This window comes from Polypterus senegalus, chromosome 12 (genome assembly GCF_016835505.1).
Source record: "Polypterus senegalus isolate Bchr_013 chromosome 12, ASM1683550v1, whole genome shotgun sequence".
Lineage (NCBI taxonomy): Eukaryota > Metazoa > Chordata > Cladistia > Polypteriformes > Polypteridae > Polypterus > Polypterus senegalus.
In genome coordinates, this window is record NC_053165.1 from 52608963 (window position 1) to 52628639 (window position 19677).

At 38.2% G+C, this 19677-nt stretch overlaps 1 protein-coding gene across 3 annotated transcripts in view; it reads right to left on the reverse strand.

The window, feature by feature from the left end:
• The window catches only part of hemk1 (HemK methyltransferase family member 1), a 65449-nt gene that overhangs the window by 16734 nt on the left and 29038 nt on the right, over positions 1-19677 (reverse strand). Inside the window, exons 5-10 of one of the 3 annotated variants that reach the window (XM_039771277.1) lie at positions 16217-16360; positions 11774-11838; positions 11643-11692; positions 6861-6966; positions 5917-6056; positions 3706-5737 (exon numbers count right to left, since the gene is read on the reverse strand). In XM_039771277.1, the coding sequence (XP_039627211.1) occupies positions 5957-6056; positions 6861-6966; positions 11643-11692; positions 11774-11838; positions 16217-16360 (465 nt within the window). In that variant the 3' untranslated portion in view covers positions 3706-5737; positions 5917-5956. Of the gene's footprint in view, positions 1-3705; positions 5738-5916; positions 6057-6860; positions 6967-11642; positions 11693-11773; positions 11839-16216; positions 16361-19677 lie in introns of those variants that run through there. The other 2 variants (XM_039771275.1, XM_039771276.1) reach the window with 2 other exon arrangements.

The window sequence follows — 19677 nt, forward strand, 5'->3', positions numbered from 1 at the left end:
TTGTTTTTCATTTTTACCATCTGGACATTAAACAGGGCGTTCCATGGGATCCCAAATGCTTATCATCTCTTGACTACTCCTTCACATTATTTTTCTCATTGCTGATAAACAAACATGTAGTATGAGATGCTCCAAACTTCCAACCTTTCGTCTATCCACTATACTTTTTACCTCTCTTACCCATTTTGGAAAGCAGCTAGATGATCTCACACCTTGGTTGATCAATTGATATAATGCATGTCTGTAACCCCCAAACCCCCCCACTCCAGTGGTTTCCAGGTTATTGCTCCTACCAGGTTCACAATCAGCAAGTCATTTTACCTCTAAGTGATCTCAGTATTTAATTAACTGATATTTTTTTTTCCTTCTCTTATTCTGTACTAGCTGAAATACCCGACATTGCCAGGGAGGAAATAAATAGTTTGAGAAACTACCAGAACACCAGAATGTTCCGAGCGTCAACTGGATGATAACATACATTCAAAACCACAAGATTGTTACAGTCTGCTTTATATATAAGATATGAATCCCAAAAATAGTTGGGATGCCAAGCCAGCAGCTCTATTTAATTTCAAAAGCAACAACCTCCAGTTCGCCCTCTGGTGGTCATTCCAAATGTCAAGTGGATGATACTATGCATACAAGACCGCAAGGTTATCCCCCACCCTACCCAGAAGGGGGTAGGTTTGGGTTGAAATCGCCCTACAGTAATTTTAGTTGACCAATGAGAAACATGTGCACCAAGTTTCATTAAAATCGCTCCAGCCATTTGGAAGTGATGCTGGAACATACATACACACATTGACTTTTATATATACTAGGGGGCTTTGCCCCCTGCTCACTTCGCTCTCCAACCCCTGTGCTTGGTTAATCGGATATACAATTTTTATTTATTTTTTTTCTTTGGAATTGTTTCAATTTCATTATTTGCACTTTTACTTTAAAGCTTCATTAAAACAATATTTTTTGGAGGCACATTGTGACAATGCAACGTATAACTGCCCGTGAGTGAATATTGTTTGTTTCTCTAATAAATAATCCGACTTTTTCTAATGTTTGTCCCTGTGATTTATTGATTGTCATAGCAAAAGCTATTCTCACAGTAAACTGTAAACATTTTAATACGACTGGCATATCACAATCTCCTTTGATGTGTAATGTTATTCACGGAATATATACATTGCCTGTTAAAATTTGCAGCGCTTCTCCGTGATCATAAATATACACCTGACCGAATTGTGTATTCTTTGAAATTCAACTTGTCGTTGCTTTAACTGTTGTGGGACCACAGATTCTCATAGCGTATGGTCTATTATTGTGTAAATCCACCTTTTGTGCATAAGAATGATGCGAATGCGAAAAGACTCTACTCTTTGCCTTTTATTTCTGACCTCGATATGTCCTGCTCTTTTTTCAATTACACCTGGTTCTGATGGTTAATCACCTTTTGTTTTGCGGTAATTGCGGTGGGTTGGCGCCCTGCCCAGGATTGGTTCCTGCCTTGTGCCCTGTGTTAGCTGGGATTGGCTCCAGCAGACCCCCCGTGACCCTGTGTTCGGATTTAACGGGTTGGAAAATTGATGGATGGATGTTTTGCGGTAATGCGATCTTTTCTATCTTTTCTTTGATACTGTAGCGACTGACATGATAAAGTGTCACAAAAGTTTTACTTGAAAAAATCGCTGACTTCGTAACCCCAAACACAACCTTCTAGCACCCTCTCCAATCCCTCATCCCCTGCATCTCGCCCTGCCTTACCGCATCAATCAATACCCCGCTATCAGTCTTCCATGCTGTACTCTGCCCTCCCTCAATCGGACGGAACAGTCACTTAAAACCAAAAAGGCCGCAACCTGGCTGGGGCGCTGCAATACTTTCGAATTTTGCTAGTTTCATAATCTCTTATCTGCCTTTTTTTCTCTCCAATGCCTTTGGATGTCTGTTCTCCTTATTGTCTTATACACTTTATATGTGTTGAGAGCATAGGATGTGTGTGCACTACGTGCTTTTACACGACTGACTGTTTTTTGATGGATGAGCTCTTATATGATATCTGTTGTAAGTAGGGCATGTCTTTCAAGAATCTCATGTTCCACATCCCCGCTAGACAGCCCTGGGACAGTTTCTTGGCACCAAGTCTCATGTTTACGGTCCCCGCAAGATGCTCCGTGGCAAGTGTCTTTTGTCTCGTGGGTCTTTTAAATGTCTTCCAAGAGAAGATCACGTATCGTAGCCTTGCTTTTGCATTTCAGGATTTCTTTTTATAATAGAGAGATAAACATTTAGTAAAGAGCAGCAGTTTGAGATTTACATTCATAAGAAATTAGGAAATATTCAGGTTTTGGCATCGTTTTAAGGAGTAATGTTTCTTTTATTTTACATTTCTCTGTGGAGACAATTAACAAAAGAAGTGGATTCCGAGGCAAAGAGCACTGAAGGCTGAAGCTACTTCAGTGTTGGACCTATTAGTGTGATCACTAGTAAATACCAGCTTAAATTTCAGTGGCTTTTTAAAACAAACAAAAAAAAACATTCTCCCTATCTCTGTTTCTCCTACTAAAAGAAAATCACCCATTTAGGTGTATTCATAGAGCAAAAAAAGATGACCCATTTAAAACAAATGTTCATTAAAGGCAATAACTGATCATTACTGATTGCAATTGGCTGGAGTGAAAACCTGCAGCAAGAAGGTTTACCCAACTGTCTGGCTAGAATACGGATGAACTGCTTCCTGTTGCAGTTTGGCCCTGGTTGGTGAATTGAAATATTTGCCTTTATTCAAGAGCAGACATGGTTACATCTTGCTTTAATACAGAAAAACATGACTGACAAATGCAAAAGAAGATTAGCAAATTAATTAATAAAGCATTTAAGTCATCTATAAAAAAAAAAATGATGTAGCTGGGATAGTTTCCATAGTCACCTGCTTGTTTTTCTCAGGTCTGAATATTTCTGGTAGTTATGTGGCTCTGGATAAAGTGTTCCTATTTATGAAACATATTCTAATGGGAATGAGAACACCAAGTTGTGAAGAACAAACAGTGCTCCTCTTGTACGAGGAACTATTCATGATTTTAATAACTGCCTCAAACACCCTTTCTTCCTCACTCTCAAGCCTTATCCTTAAAGCATTTCATAAATCTCTTAACCCACTTGAAGATTTGCTTTTATCAGTAAACAAATTAAAAGCTAAATATAAAAGTTATATATAACAAAATTAATATAAAAAGATAAATGATCAAGCACAGCAACTGAAAAACAAATAAATGCGAAAGCAACTGTTTCAGATTTCAGTCCAGTGTTTTCATTACGGAGACAAACACAAAATGGCTATGAAATCTAAATACGCACATTTTTATAGCACTCTTCACAATATTTACATGCATCGTCTCTCTATTTTAAAAAAAAAAAATCTTGGGAGGAAGACTAGGGAGACGAGACGTGATCTTCTTGGAAGACAATTTGACGTCCCGCGAGAGACATTTCAACGTCCCGCGAGACAAGGCAGTGAGTTTAAAACAAGTTCGTGGACATCTAACCTAGCAGTTGTTAAAATGCATTTGGCAGACACACTTCATGTGCTCCCAGCTCTTAAAACAATGACAAGCAACAAGCAGAACACGCAGCTCGCCAGCAGCAGCAAGCCAGCAGATGATCTGACCGCTTCTCCTTAGCGTGCATTTAGCCCGGGGGTGGGCGAGCGAAGCGAGCAGGGGGCAGAGCCCCCTAGTATAATTTAAAATAACTGAAAAGTTTTACATAATGACCATTTATTTTGAAAGATGCTATTACAAAACCAGATGTTTAAAAAAATACAAATATTGCTAAGCATCTACTTGTTAAAAAAAGTAAGAAATAAGGCACAGATTGTGAAATGCTGAATGTGTGGACAAGGGAGGACTGTTCATCTGAGAGTAAGCCAGGTAAAGTAGGTCTTTGAAAGAGCCATCAATCATTTTCACAAAGCCGTTTAATCACCGGCCAATCACTGGATAGGAGATCGGCATCTGCCAATCATTATTTCATTCCATTACGTGGGCAGAAGTATATTTTAGCCAGCCAATCACGTTCATTCTCCTGGAAACTGTTTTCTTTAAAACTCTTCAGCACATTGAAGCTTCCTTGTGGCTTTATGGCATTTTGCTCACTCTGATGTTTGTTTGTAATCTGCATTTTTATAATCTGCTTTTTGCAAGTTCTAAAAGAGTCAAACTGTAAAATGAAGTTTACTTCCTTGACTGTTTAGGTTTCATTTATTTTTCCTTTTCTACATTTCTACATTCAAAATTGGATTAGTACATTGCTCCTTTAAAAGATGCTTACACGTTTTTCTACCGTTTTATAATTTACAAAGACTGTTCCCATATTTCATTACAGAATGTACATCTCAAACAAGTTCCAAAATGGAGCTAAGCAAGAACACACTGTAAGCAGATATGTAGTGTCTAATAGAGTAAATACAATCATAAACTGCACCCTTCACAAAATGCTACAAAACTTTACATTTGTGGCATCCAGCTTGCATCTTTCTTGTTTTTGTGTCCGAGGCAGAGGCTTTGACAGAGGTCAGCTTTCTGTCAGATAGTGAAATGCATGTGGTGGGAGGGCAAGGAATGCTTTTGTAGAAGAACAGACACTGCACTGAAAGAGGTAAATGGGAGGATGGAGTTTCAGCACAAGAAGCAGCAAGGTTTTGTCAGACGACAAATGTGTTTTTGTAGAGGTAAGATGGAGGATGGAGTTTTGCCCCCAACAACTAAAAAGATGCCATTTTGTTGGAAGGAGAAGGATGTCCTAAACTTGACACTGTACAAGTGATTTGTACAGAAGGAGAGAAATGTGTAAATATTAAGACCCTGGAACATCAAATAACTGTATTTCAAAATTCTAACATTACATGCAAAGCATACTGTATGTGAATATTTCATATGAAGAATACATTCTACTTTTAGATTTCTGGTTATTCTGAAATGAGGAGTGGGCAATCTTCAATTATATATTTGATCTTTAAATACATTCACACACATATATACACACAGAATATAAACTCTATTCAGTCAGGATTGTCCACACTCCTCAGAAAAATAAGCAAATGAAACACTGGATACCTGCCTTACTAGCTCTGCTTAAATGGCTCCATTACAACATCTACCATATTACAATATGAAAGCACCTCCCAGCACTCTCTTTCACTTTTCCTCCAGATGCTAACCAGCAGACCCTTCCGCACAAACTGTCCTTATGATGGCTGGGAGGCAGCTTTAAAGTTCATCATGGGATGACATTTGGGGGCAGGGTCCATCTCGCATTTTCTCCAGCCAGAACCTCCTTTGGTGGCCCTTACCTTTACTAGTCCTTAAAGAGATATATCTTTCAGACAGTCTCCAAACTGCCATCTCTCTAGTACAGGGGCATCATTGGCCCATTTTCTTCGGGAACCTTGTGCCATCTAGAAGCAGCCAAGAGTGTATTCTCTTCTGGCTTTTCCTGCCTTGCCTCATCTGCTGCTTTTAAATCAGAATGCCAGGACATTTTGCCCACTGATGAGACCCCTGTCCAACAGTGTCCGCGGGGAGTCCTGTTCACAATTGAGCTGTTGTCCCTACCTAATGCTCTTCTGGAACACATGGCAAACAGGAGGTTGTACTGTCCATTCTTTTTTGAAGGAAGTAGTGTGCACCTCCCTTCCCATTTCCAGCACATTTTCTTGAATTGTAAATTGTTTATAAGCTGCTGTCTGTTGATGGAAATGTTCATTGTTTTAAAAACACCTCATACAAACTGTAGTTAAAAAAAATCTTATAGTTTACACAAAATCTAATTTATATTAAAACTACATAATGGGAAACAATCACGAATAATGTTATCATTCTTAAGACTGATAACCTTAGTGATGTGTTTAGTGGAAACAGTTACCTTACATTCTTGCTGGAAAATAGTTACAAGGTTATTCCCATTACCCATTTTTCTTCAGTATTTGCTTTCCAATGGAGAGGATCTGTTGGATGACTTCTAAACCGTGCTCACCTCCATCTAATGCCTGCAAATCTTCATACCTGTAAGAGACAATCATTGTAAGGGTCCCACAACGGGCAGCTGTTGTTTCCTGAGGGCCTTACTGTGTGTGTGTGTGTGTGTGTGTTTGCAAGCACTTGTTACACAGAAGATGTATACAGTCTTTTGTTGCATGGCCTGGTTCAGAACGTTTCTTATGTGCCCTTCAGAGATAAAGGAAGCGTGGTGCATTCATCTAATTCATATTACTTTGCTATGGTCAGTTCTGAATGCTTCTTCATAACAATAGCTGGAGTTGGAGGTGGTAAACAGCATGTCCACTTTGTGCCAGCTAGGAAAAATTTGGGGATTATGTGCAGTAAAATTTACATTGTGTGGAAAAGCTCTGGTGTGATTCAGTTTCATATTTTATAATGTCATCACTCTGGGGGGGACAAACTCGCTCACATCAGCATTCTTACAAGGAAACAAGGACCAATGGCTCATATACTGTAACTTAAATGCACACTGGCAGTAAATAAAAAATAGACAAAATAATTACAATAAGAAAAAAACAGCACTATCCTAAGGATGTACAGTATATAATCCGATGCAAACAACCAGAGCATGATTCAAATTTTGTTTTGTTTTTGGTAGGAGACGTAACAACACAACCAAATGAAAAGACAAAAAAAGTTATTACATTGGCTAAAACGTGTTAATAATTTTTTTTTGCATCTGCCACTTAGGTAATTAGCAGACACCAATTTCAGCAGTGAGCTTTCAAACAAAATGTGTAACCATATCTCGACAAAGATTGTTAGATAAAATGTCCACTTAATAAAAGAACAAGGATTTGTCCTTACTGGAGAATCTCTGGTTCAAGTTCATTCATATCTTCTGAGAATACATACGGTGGATTGCTGATAATAAAATCCACCGCTCCACACTCACGGACCAACTGATGTGAATCTGTCAAACAATAAACCAATAGTAAAATCCTGAAAGATGGAGCACATTGGACTAATCTACTATAAAACACTGTGTTCTTTCCCATGCCAAAGTTTTTCTTTTTTAACCTGAGAACTTATAAAAATCTTTATTTTAATATTCCCTTTCAGGGTGAACATTACAGTATAACAAAACAGTTAACTTATAGAGTGCATGCAGTATTCATTTTACGAACCAAACTACTGGAACACTGTTAGGTTAAGTGATTTAAGTCAGATTTAGACATTTCACAGTTAACAACAACCAATTAAAATGAGTGTTTTTCCTTTTACCACATAAGTCAATGAGCTTAACTAACCATCAAAAACAAAACTATCAAGCTGTTTAAACAGTCACGCACACATTCAAACAGAATGCTATAAACATATAGCCTTGGACGCAGGAGAGTAACAAGTAGTAACGACTATGCAACAACAATCATTAAAAGAGTAATGCCTGATAAGACTAACAATAATACAAAGTATAACTGGCTGAGCGATGAGGCAGTGACAGGCAACGAAACAGTACAGGTCGGTTCAGTATTGGCATTGCATAACTGTTCAGCTGTGAGCCAGTTTCCCATTCTGTAGTGAAAAGTACAGTAATAAAAAAAATAATGAAAACCAGTAGATTGGTGTGATTAGCTGCCCTGTTTTTTGAGTTTTCTTAACGTTTTAGACATAATTCATAAAGGAGAAGTCGAGTTTTCATATGACAATTCACTTCTAACATTGTTTTTTTTTTGTTTTGAGTTAGTTTACCGGTGTTAAAATTAATTGCTTTCTCCTGTAATGCCATTGTGTTTTCCATGGGTGCTATATTTAGCATGACTATGCAGGGACAACTAGAAGTGCATGGTGTGGGACGTGAGCATTGCGATGGTACAAAGGTGGGGATTATGCACTTCCTGGTTGTCCAAGATTATGGATAACTCGTAAAACTCTGGTTTGTGACTTTTGTGAATCAGCCAGTTAGGGTTATGCCTTCGTGTGTCTGTCCGTTGACTATGATTTTCTGGTTTACGTTAAGGATCTGGAGTTTTGGTTTAGGATTAATTTAATGGCTTTGAACTTACTAGTTTCTAACAAATATTTCTTTTTCCAGTTCTTTTATTAAACGCCCTAAAGGTTTACCATCTAAAATCATCTAAAAACCAACATTTTTTTCACCTAATTTTGAAATAGTGTCATGAGATGGCCACCTTTTACATCTGCCTGAGAGTTACAAGGTATTAATCCCATTTTTATAGTACTATAAAATACTCCACCTATAGTATTTCTTTAGAAAAGCGAAGAGGACCTAAGTTTTTCACAAATTTATAAATCAACTTAACTTCAACTCAACTTTATTGTCATTCATCCACATACATAATATAGTATATGACTGAATGAAATTTAATTCCTTACAGTCCCTGGTGCATAGGCAACACAATATACTGTACATACACCATAACATTACCAAAACCAGAGCAACAGTACAATACAACAAGACAAGTGTTGCAGGACTATAAAGCTTGAACAATGCTCAATATACTGTGACGAGCAACCACATTCACTACCTGGCCAGGACGCCAATGTAATGGAAGAACTGGGGGAGAGAGCATCATTGAGGCAATACCTTCCCTGGGACACTAGAGGGCACCTCCTGGGTGTGTGTGTGCACCACATATTCCCATAGGGTGTGCTGGGAGTTGGAGTTTGGTGCTGCCCTCATGGGCTCCATGAGGGCCGCCAGGGGGAGCTGCGGGGCTTTATAGTGGACGTCTACCACACCTGGGAGTGATTCCAGATAATACTAATGAGCCACCTGGAATACTTCCAGGACCTGAACAAAAGGAGTCACCTCACTCCATTCAGGGAGCCAGAGTCGGGTGGAGGTGGACGAAGCTTGCCAGAGAGGGAGTAGAGATGGAAGGACGGAAGAGAGAAGGAGAGTAGAAGGACTGAGGTTGTAATGTATTATAATGTGATGCTTACATACTGTGTAGTGAGGAGAGAGAAAATACTCCCCTACTGTAAATAAACCATGTATGCTGTCTGACAACTTGTGTCTACCTGTCTGTGTCGGGTTAGGACGGCTGTACGCATCCCGGTGGTTCTCAATACATATTAAAGTGCAGAGTGCAAAGTGACAGTACCTAATTGGGGGGGTGCTATAGGGATATGGTACTAGGTGACATGTAGGAGTTCAGAATTCTGACAGCTTGGGTAAAGAAACTGTTATAGGGCCGGGCTGTTCTGGCTCTAATGCTGTGACATCTTCTACCGGACGTCAGGAGGTCAAACAATGCGTGTGATGAGTTAGAGTCTTGCACTCATGGACTTTGCTGTTCCCAAACCACACTGTGATACAGTTTGTCAGAACTCTCTCCACAGTTCTTCTGCAAAAGGTGGTAAGAATGGGTTGTAGCAAGCAGATTTGCTTCAGTCTCCAGAGAAAAAAAAGAGGCATTGTTGTGCCTTCTTGACAACAAAGTTGGTGTTGATTGTCTAGGAGATATCATCAGAAATATACACCCCAAGAAACGTGTTGTTACTGACTCTCTCCACGGCAGAGTCATTGATGATTAAATAAAACATGCATCATTCTTAGAAATAAACTGACAACATCTATGCATTGCAATAAAGCCACAGCTAATTTTAACTCTAAAAAGTACAAAGTAAAGAGACGCAGAACACGACAAATGAGAATGAAAGTATGTAATCCAGGTGAACAGTCAGCTGATATTCTTCTGAAATTGACAAGCATCTCTTTTGTCGTATCAACATGTTGAGATTTTCGCCACACCATGTCACCAGAAATCCAACCTCCGCTCTGAAGGATGTGTCATCATCGTTGCTGACGAGGCCCACTATATTGGTATTATCCATGAACTTCACAATGACGTTGGACTCAGACTTGCAGTCGTGGGTGAGCAGTGTGAACAATAGTGGACTCTGCACACAGCCTTGGGGGGCACCTGTCCTCAGCCTGATAAAATTAGATATTCTGCTGCCAGTGTTCACTGACTGTGGCCTCTCTATCAAAAAGTCCAAAATCCAATTACACAGAGGAGTGACAAGGCCCAGCAGAGAGAGATTTCTCACCAACTGCTGGGGAATGACTGTGTTGAACGCTGAGCTGAAATCAACAAATAGCATTCTGAGATACGTATCCCTGGTGTTCAGGTGAGACAGTACAGCGTGCAAGGTATAAGAGAGGGTATCATCAGTGGAGTGATTTGGATGGTAAGCAAACTGGAGTGGGTCCAGAGAGGTGAATAGAATGGAGAAAATGAAACTGAAATTGATGCCAAATGTAACTGGCAAGCAATGAAGAGACTTTAAGAACTGAAGTGAAATAATCTTGCCTCTGCACATTACATTAATGTCATGTGGAGAGGGAACACGCAACTGTCTAAAAATAATGCAAGAAACCTCAGTTCTGCTTGATGCAAATACATGAATTTAGACTTTTCTCTATGTCTAATAAAAACTTTATTTTGTCTTTCAGTACAAGTTAACTTTTCAATCATCTACTGTTCAATACTTGCGAATCAACCCCTTAAGGTCATACGGGCAGCACAGCTTTACAGATCTAGCCTGCTGGGTTCAAATTCTCTCTCTTCTCAAAGTCCTGTGTATAACATTACTTGAGAATTCTAAAATAGCCCTGCATGAGCATAAATTGGCTACATTTTGAGCTGGGTTAACTAGGCTTAACAATGCTAGGTTTATGTTACTCAAAGATGCAGAAGTATCTTTGGGCTTTACAAATATGTAAAAATGAACGTCAGACTACAAAGTAAAACAAACATTTCTTGGAACTGTCTAATCAAATGAAGATGTGCATGCAAAAAACACCAGTCCCAAATATGTCTTCTACAGAACTCTATATTTAAACTGAGATTTCAGGGTCACTGTCAGGTATTACATCTAATGCATACTGCAGAACATTCTTGTAAGTGCATTACTAAGAATAAAGTCTGCTAGCACAAACTAATTGACCAAACGGATCATTAAAATCATATGGTATGAAAGGTAGTGTTTAAGGTCGGGACACTAACTATTCTTTCATTAGTGGATATCAAAACATAGTGATTAACTCTAGCCAAAGCTCCTTCAGTGTTAGGATGAAACTTTACCTGGATTACATACTTTCATTCTCATTTGTCGTGTTCTGCGCCTCCTTACTTTGTTCTTTTTAAGAGTTAAAATTAGGTGTGGCTTTACGACAACGCATAGATGTTTTCGTTTTATTTCTAAGAATGATGAATGTTTTGTTTAATTCCCTGGCTTTGCTAAATTGTTTGCCATACATAATAAAATTCAGCCCCTCTTCAAAAGGCAAACACAGCAGGACTAAAACTGGCAGACTCTGAGAAAACCCTAAAGATTAAATGAATGTTTTAGTTGCAGCTCACAAAAACTGCTTTCTGGAATAGAAGCATTCCTTTCGAGAACACTGTATTCCCACTTACAAAAATGAAGAAGGCATTTCCTAGAAATCAAAAGCCAGCTGGGTTGTTTCTTTCCATTTCATCTGATGTGCTAAACATGATCTTGAGCCAATTTAAGTAAATTTTAAAATAGATTTAATAAGTGAAGAGCACTGAAAAAGTCCCTAAAAACCTTAATCAGTACATGATGTAAGAAAGCAGACAAAAGAGAGATTCTTACCCAACAGTATGTCCATCTGGAGCAGATTCAAGCGATCACACAGTCCTAGTCTACAAGACAGAGTGTTTCTGATCAGATGCACATGAAGAGTTCTATGCATTGCTCTTAGCACCAAATGGAAAGAGAGTTACCTGTCTGCATTCTCTCTAGTCAGATTGATAGCCTCTGCACTTTTGTCAACTGCGATGGCATGGATCTGAAGAAGGAAAAAGTTGAGGATGACAATTAGAAGTAAAGAGTGCTATTATCACCTCAGGCTAATTTAAGAGCTGGGAAAAAGACACCATCCTATTATAAGCACAAGTCTTCCGAGATACAAACCAAACACCCAGACCTGATAACAGACATGAAGATCTTCATTTCAAACTGATTACCAATCATTTTAGAGCAAGAACAGAGTAAAAAAAATCGTGACAGGAGATGCACAAATGAAATTACTGCCTGAAAATGTGAGAGGAAAAAAGTGCACAGAACTTCAGAGGCCTGAATCTATAAAATAACTGACAGTATGGTGAGGATAATGCCTCTGGTTGATGCATCAAAACTTCTCAAATTCATTAGTTTTTAATGCTTCATTTAAAAGGTTTCAAGGTAACATAATTACATTTACTAATTATGGAAACAGAGAGTGCTAATGTGTTGCATGTTGAATAGCACAAGTAAGTAAGAATTTCACTGTGATAATAATGACCACTTAAACCTATAATGACAACATATGAAAAGAGAACTATTCACACTTCTTAAAGATGAATTCCAGAGGTAGGGACTTTGTCTGTCAAAATTGTTAGAATTATATGAACAGGCCCAGAGGGTGGGGTGTGGGGGGACAAACAAGAGATGTAAACAGAATTTGCTTAGCCATCCAAAATGAATAGGAAGCAGTTTGACTCGGAAAGTTCAAGCACAAGTGAGAAACCAAAGTTATTATGGGTACAGTGCAGCATGAACTGGCTGCTTGTACAAAAAACAGAACAGCAAGACTTAACATTGCCATTTGCATTCAAATAGATAGCAAGTAGGCCTGGGAGAGGAAATGACATTGTACAGATTAATCATAATTCACTGGAAGCCTGCATTAATGCTTAAAAATACAACTCACTGTAATTAGCTGCAGAGTTGCACTTGTAAGTAAAAACAAAAGGTGGATAATGCAGAATGGGCAAACTCCTGGCTGAAATAACTTTTTAATTGTTCAGAAAAAAAATGGAGAGGCATTTAACACACAACTGTAAAATTGTAATCTATACTAATAAAAGGCAAAGCCCTCACTGACTCACTCACTCACTGACTGACTCACTTATCACTAATTCTCCAACTTCCCGTGTAAGTAGAAGGCTGAAATTTGGCAGGCTCATTCCTTACAGCTTACTTACAAAAGTTGGGCAGGTTTCATTTCGTAATTCTACGCGTAATGGTCATAACTGGAAGCTATTTTTCTACATATACTGTAATGGAGTTGAGCTCGAAGGCCGTGGGGGGCAGAGTTTCGTGTGACATCATCACGCCTCCCACGTAATCACGTGAACTGACTGTCAACGCATTACGTAGAAAGCCAGGAAGAGCTCCAAAAAGCGCTGAAGAAAACATGCATTATACAATTGAGAAGGCAGCGAAACAATAAGAAGCGAGCGAGTCACACATACAACCATATTCATGAGTGCTGCTACTTCGGAAACAAAGCACGGTGTAAACCTAAACTTTAAATTAAGTTCATAGACAGGCTGCCGCTGGCGTTCGTCATGCCCTCAGGTAATGCGGGATACAAGTTTAATGAGAGGACGCAGGATATAAACGAGAGTTTTGATCACTTTGTAACTAAGTTAAAATTGCAGGTGAAGGGCTGTGCTTATGCAAATTCCGAGAGACTGTGTTTGTGAGGGATTGACAGTTAAGGCAGGTGGGGGAGTCACGTCATCATCTCCCCTCCCAATCACCTCATTTCGCTCTGAGCTGCGCTCCGCGGCTATTTTTAAAATGTTTCCTTTTATTAGCACAAGCACAGCCGAGAAGCTTCGATGCATGTGCTCCATAACGCATTAAAAATCACGCATTTAATCACAAGCAAAGGGGAACTTCTGTCAATGCATGATTTCCTGGTACACCGATTACATTGATCAGCACTTCCCGATTCATTTTACCCTCACACCCCCTTGGTTTGAGAAGAAGTATGAAAAAATATGAGGTTAACACAGAAAAACAGATCACTAATTCAAGCTTTATGATTAATCGATTCGCCATCAATAATTGTTTTGGTAAAGCCATCCTCCGTGTAATCCTCCTTCCATTTTATAATTTTTCCGCCACTAGCCATGATTAAATGAACGGTAAAAAAGTAAGAGCGAAGCGAGGGTGATTTATTGAGGCAGGCAGGCGACAGCTCAATAGCTCGAATTTGGATATAAGTAGCTTCTATTTAGTCCCCAGAAATATCTTTGGTAGGAATGGAAGTTGAATTTAGTCTTTAAATTTCTATGGTAAAGAAAAACTTATGCAATGATGACTACATTTAACTATATAAAGTCAGAACTTGTATATATAAAGTCATTCGCGAATATATAAAGTCAAAACTTGAATATATAAAGTCACTGTCGGAATAAATACAGTCAAAACTTTAATATATAAAGTCAGCGTCGGTATATATAAAGTCAATACTTGTTTCTGAATATATAAAGTCAAAACTTGAATATATAGCCTAAAGTCATTCCCAAATATATAAAGTCAAATCCGGAGTATATAAAGACGGCGTTGCAATATTTCGGAATATATAAAGTAAGCGCTGGAATATATAAAGTCAGCGCTGGAATCTATAAAGTCAAAACTTAAATATATAAAGTCAGTGTCAGAATATCCATCCATTTCCCAACCCGTTGAATCTGACCACAGGGTCACGGGGGTCTGCTGGAGCCAATCCCAGCCAACACAGGGCACAAGGCAGGAACCAATCCTGGGCAGGGCACATGCATCATTTTCAAAACATTAACTGAACAGTGTTTTTTTAATTTATTTTTCTGAATACGTTTTTGTTAACTTAGTTCAGTTCAGAGTCGTTTCAATCAATAGATTTTGACTTTCACTTTATATATTCAGGAGTGAGTTTATAAATTCAGACGCTGACTTTATATATTCCAGCGCCGACTTTATATATTCCGACGCTGACTTTATATATTCAATTTTTGACTTTATATATTCGGGAATGACTTTATATATTAAAGTTTTGACTTTATATATTCTGACGCCGAATTTATATATTCACAAAATCAATTTATTTGCCTGTTTGGCACCCCATAGTATATGTGTGTGTGTATATATGTATATATGCCAGCAACACTCATGACAATCACAAAACAATTACATTGTCAATCATGTTACGTTATTATTAAAATGTTTCCTTTTCTTTTTACTTCTCCGCTGCCAAGCGTGGGTATTCCGCTAGTATTTTATAAAGAATGGATAACAGTTACAACATTTATGTAATTATCTGCCAGCATACAAGATGGGCTTAAAGGTTTTACCTCATAAGATTATCTTACAGTTTTTCTACCAGCCAATGGCCTACCTAGGGAAATATTTTGTGGAATTTGCTACTCCTGTAAACCATTTTTATAGTATAAACCTCCGCGTTCCAAAAGACCAAAATTTAATTATCCCAATAACATATTTCCTGTTCTTCAAAACTATTGAGAGGAAACTAGCCACCCAGTTCAAGCGCAGACCAGCATGAGAACAACATATGGTCATGCTTCAGGTAAAATTGCCGTATATACTTACATTTAAGTTCTCCCGCAGATAAATCGGGGCTTGATTTTACCATATTTTATAATGTTGGTTGTATAAGTCAAATGTGGAAAACTCATGCTATTAGTCCAAGAGATTATGATATGCTAATGGCCACCTGAGAGAATAACCGGAGCACACAGCCTTTTTGTTTTGATGTATTGTTCCTACGTGACACACGGTAATACCCGAACTATACTGAAGCAATGTTTGCACGGTTTTGTGCTTTTTGCATCTCACACCCTCATATACCTTTATCGTAAGAGCATCCCTTATCTACGATGGAGCATTCGATCAGAAGAAAATATGAAGCTGGTTTTAAATTAAAAGTCATTGAAGTGGCTAAAGAAATTGTTATCTGCGCTGCTGTAATAAAGATTGATCTGTCTGAGAAACTGGTGTGAGACTCAAGGAACCAAGAAGATGTATTAAAAAAAAAAAAAAAAATGTAAGTGTCATATTTTTGAACAGGCGTATATAAGTTGGGGTCTGATTTTATCGAGTTTTCGGGTTTCAAGACCCGACTTATACGCGAGTATATACGGTAATAAAATGTCAAATCCACTCTGTGTGAAAAACAAGGTGGGTATCCACACCTTGGATGACGTATAAAATATCAACACTAACTGATTCAGTCCAAATGGAAATAAGGTGCCACCTACCCAGTAAACTTGACTGTACAAATTATGTTTTTTTTATTACAACATAAAAAAATGAGTAATCAAGTTGTTCAAAAAAAAAAAAAAAAAAGCAGTGAAAAACAAGGAGATTAAGACACTCTTGACAGCTGTAATCCTCACCCGTGGCAGAAGATGAAGCAAACTGAGACAAATTGCACCTGAGCCACAGCCCACCTCTAGGAAAGTAATGTCTCGATGTGGGCCGGCACTAATGTCAGCTTTGTCCTGGGAGAGGAGATCTTCTTCAACAAGTACCACAAGTTCCTGAAACAAAATAAGCTATAATTATATCTGTGAAAACATCCCATGAAAACTGTTAGTAGCTATCATTTAAGGACTAAGTAGTAGAGACCAACTCAGGTGTTACGGCTTCGGACAAGGAATTTGATTTCAGCTCTATCTAGCAGACAGCCTCATCTTCCTCTTTTGACTTTATTTATTTTAATGTAATAAACCATCCCAACAGAACCCTTTAGATTATGATGGTTTTTACAAAAGAATGAGGCACAAAGTAGATTTTGAGCAGCACAAAAAAAAAATGGTGTAAACCACAATTTCTTTCAACAGTGTTTCTCACAATGATACCATGGCACCTCGTCTCAGAATTGAATGTATTTGTCCGGAGAGTACATTTAAAGCAAGTTTTTTTTCTACTTTTCGGTTTTTCCCTTTTAAGGTTTGTGTGATTATTTTACAATTGAATGTTTAAACTTCAAATAAATAGAAAAAAGAAAACAACAGATGAGACACTCAGTTCCTGTCCGCATAAACTGCTGACAAGCAATCTTAGATCAAGGTTCTTATTTGCAATAAGCAGTATTGTCTCTCAATTGTTTGGTTCTACTGTGCCTCATTTGCATGGCTCTTTGCCCTTTTCTCATCTATCAGATAAAGATGGTACATTTATCTCAGGGCATCAGAACGACTAGCAAATTGTGAAGAAAAATAGGTCAGACCATATTAAATAAAGAGGTTTCTTACATCTGCAAATGATTGTGCTTCTAGAGCACACAAACACACAAAAGAAAGGGAAGAGAGATAAAATACCAAACCTGTTAAAATAAACGTGTTGTTACAGGCAACGCAACCCTTCCATTCTTACTCCAAAAAGCTAAAATCATGTATATAAATAATTTGATTTTAATATTAAAATTACTCTGATGAACGTTTATAATCAGTCCCTAGAGTTCAAGGGTTACCACAAAGTGGTCTGGCTTACATTTTTCAAGCCCCAGCAAGTACTAAACGAATTTCCTTCAAATATAACTAAAGTGGTGGTACGCACTCTGTCCGAAAAACTTGTATAGCATCTCTTTTATTCCTGAAGCTCAAGCATGTCAATTACCTCGCTCTGCATCCTTTGGTGAAGGCAGGGACCTAGTAACGCTGTGACATGCAGCCTAGGTGGCTCTTCATAGATTACTAATAATCTCAAATGCCTCTGTATCAGCATGGGGTCCGCTAAATAAGATCACGTTAGGAGTTCAGTCTCACGATATTCCATATGAGCCCATCATCCTCAGATGAACCTGGGAAGATTTACAGGCAGAAACGAAGCAAGATCTGCAGTAAATAGTACATCTAATATGACTATTTGATATACTTCAAGGAGACTAATAGCCCGACCCTCACAACCTTAAATAAATGTATGATGGAGATGAGTGGAATAGCCAAGGTTGTCTATCAGTTTCTGTTTCACCTATCCTGCATCCCTTTTCCAGAGTAGCACACCACCATCTTTGTGAGCAAGCAAAGCAGGAAAAAGAATATTGAACATTTCCCTGCTTGTCTGCATTTCTGAAAATTGTCATAGCTGCCAATGACCAAACATCCACAGTTGCCTACATATACTGTATGTCCCAATTTAAGACTATGTTCATCTGTGAATTTTTTTTCTTCTTCTCCTTGTCAAACATGTAGAATCTAATATAATTCTGTTTTCTGCGGTGGGCTGGCGCCCTGCCTGGGGTTTGTTTCCTGCCTTGAACCCTGTGTTGGCTGGGATTGGCTCCAGCAGACCCCCATGACCCTGTAGTTAGGATATAGCGGGTTGGATAATGGATGGATGGATGGATAATTCTGTTTAATTGTTCAGCACTGTAGCCTAAGACAATATTTACCATAGTGATACCTAGGTTCTATGTTTAAAAACAAATCTTTTCTAGTTTCACATTTAAATTCCATAATGGAATATATTGTTAATTTAATAATAGGCCTTCAGGGAACTAAGCAAAGCCAAGTCGGAAGAAAGCACAATAAAAAAAAAAAAAAAGTTTAAACAGGAGGATTTGTCTGGAATTAAATTTTTGGATCAGCTGCTGGAAAGCCTCAAGCCAAAAAAAAAAAAGTAATTTGTGATTAAAGGGACTATTATGTTAAACAGAAACTTCAGGGCTGAATATGGCGGCCATACATAGGCTGGCCTTTCTAATTCAATCGATTTTTTAAGAAATATGCAATGTAATACATAGTACACATCTCCTCATAATTTGTCACAATGTACGTCCATCATATACTGAGTCCATTTAATCCAATATGGGAGTTGGGAGGAGACAGAACACAATATTATTTGGCACAAGTCAGCAATTCAATCTTGATGGGGAGCCGGTACATATCAGGGCATACACTTACATGCACACCCACACTGATTCACATCATTCAATGTAATAATTTAAGATAATCTGTATTTATTTGTAACACAGACTACAACCTACACAGCCAAAATGTACAAATATATCAAAGGCAGTGATCGGTCCATTTTTTAAAAAGAACTTTGAGGTAGCAGAGCCAACCACTGTACACTGTCCCAAGTCTTCAATACTGATAAACAACTGTAACCTACTCAAAACAAGAGTTTTTTTTGTATTGATCAATGCCGTAAAAAGTCTAATGGTACGATAAAATCAAGTCATTATCCCCTTGGCAGAAAAATGGTAAACAGCGTGTGGTTAAAATCAATGATATTCGGAAGTCAGATAATTATGATTTTAACTCACTTAAGTGCAACTAAAGTAAGTCACATTTTTGTTTAGTACAGCTTATGATAAAAATTACATCAAGATGAAAGAAAAGAATTTTCAAACATAGGGTGAGACAAATAAAAGGCATTTGTCAGAAAAAGGTGTTCAAATTCAACTGATCTACCCATTTTGAAACAAGTTTAATTTAGCTCAGAAGAGGAAATTACTGTATGTGGCTCAAGGAATCCATTGCAGTGCATACTTAATAACTTACCACACTCACTTACACAGTGCCGATTCTAAGTCACTAGTTAGCGTAATATGAATGTCTCTGAGATATACAAACATTCAAAGAAAAAAAAAAAACACCTTGAGAAAAGGAGATGACTGGGATTTAAAGCCAGGACTCTGGTGCACACTGCAGTGCTAACCGTGTATAATATATAAACGTCTATGCGTGGAAGTGTTTGTGTCTGTCTGCCGGCAAGGTGACCCCAAGTTAATGAGCTGGAAGAAGAAGGAAGAGCAAGGCTGCAGCATGAAGCTGAAAGAAAGCGACTCCATCACCAAAGTGAAAGACAAACTTAATTAGCCGCTAAAACACAAGCGAGGCAGGCACAT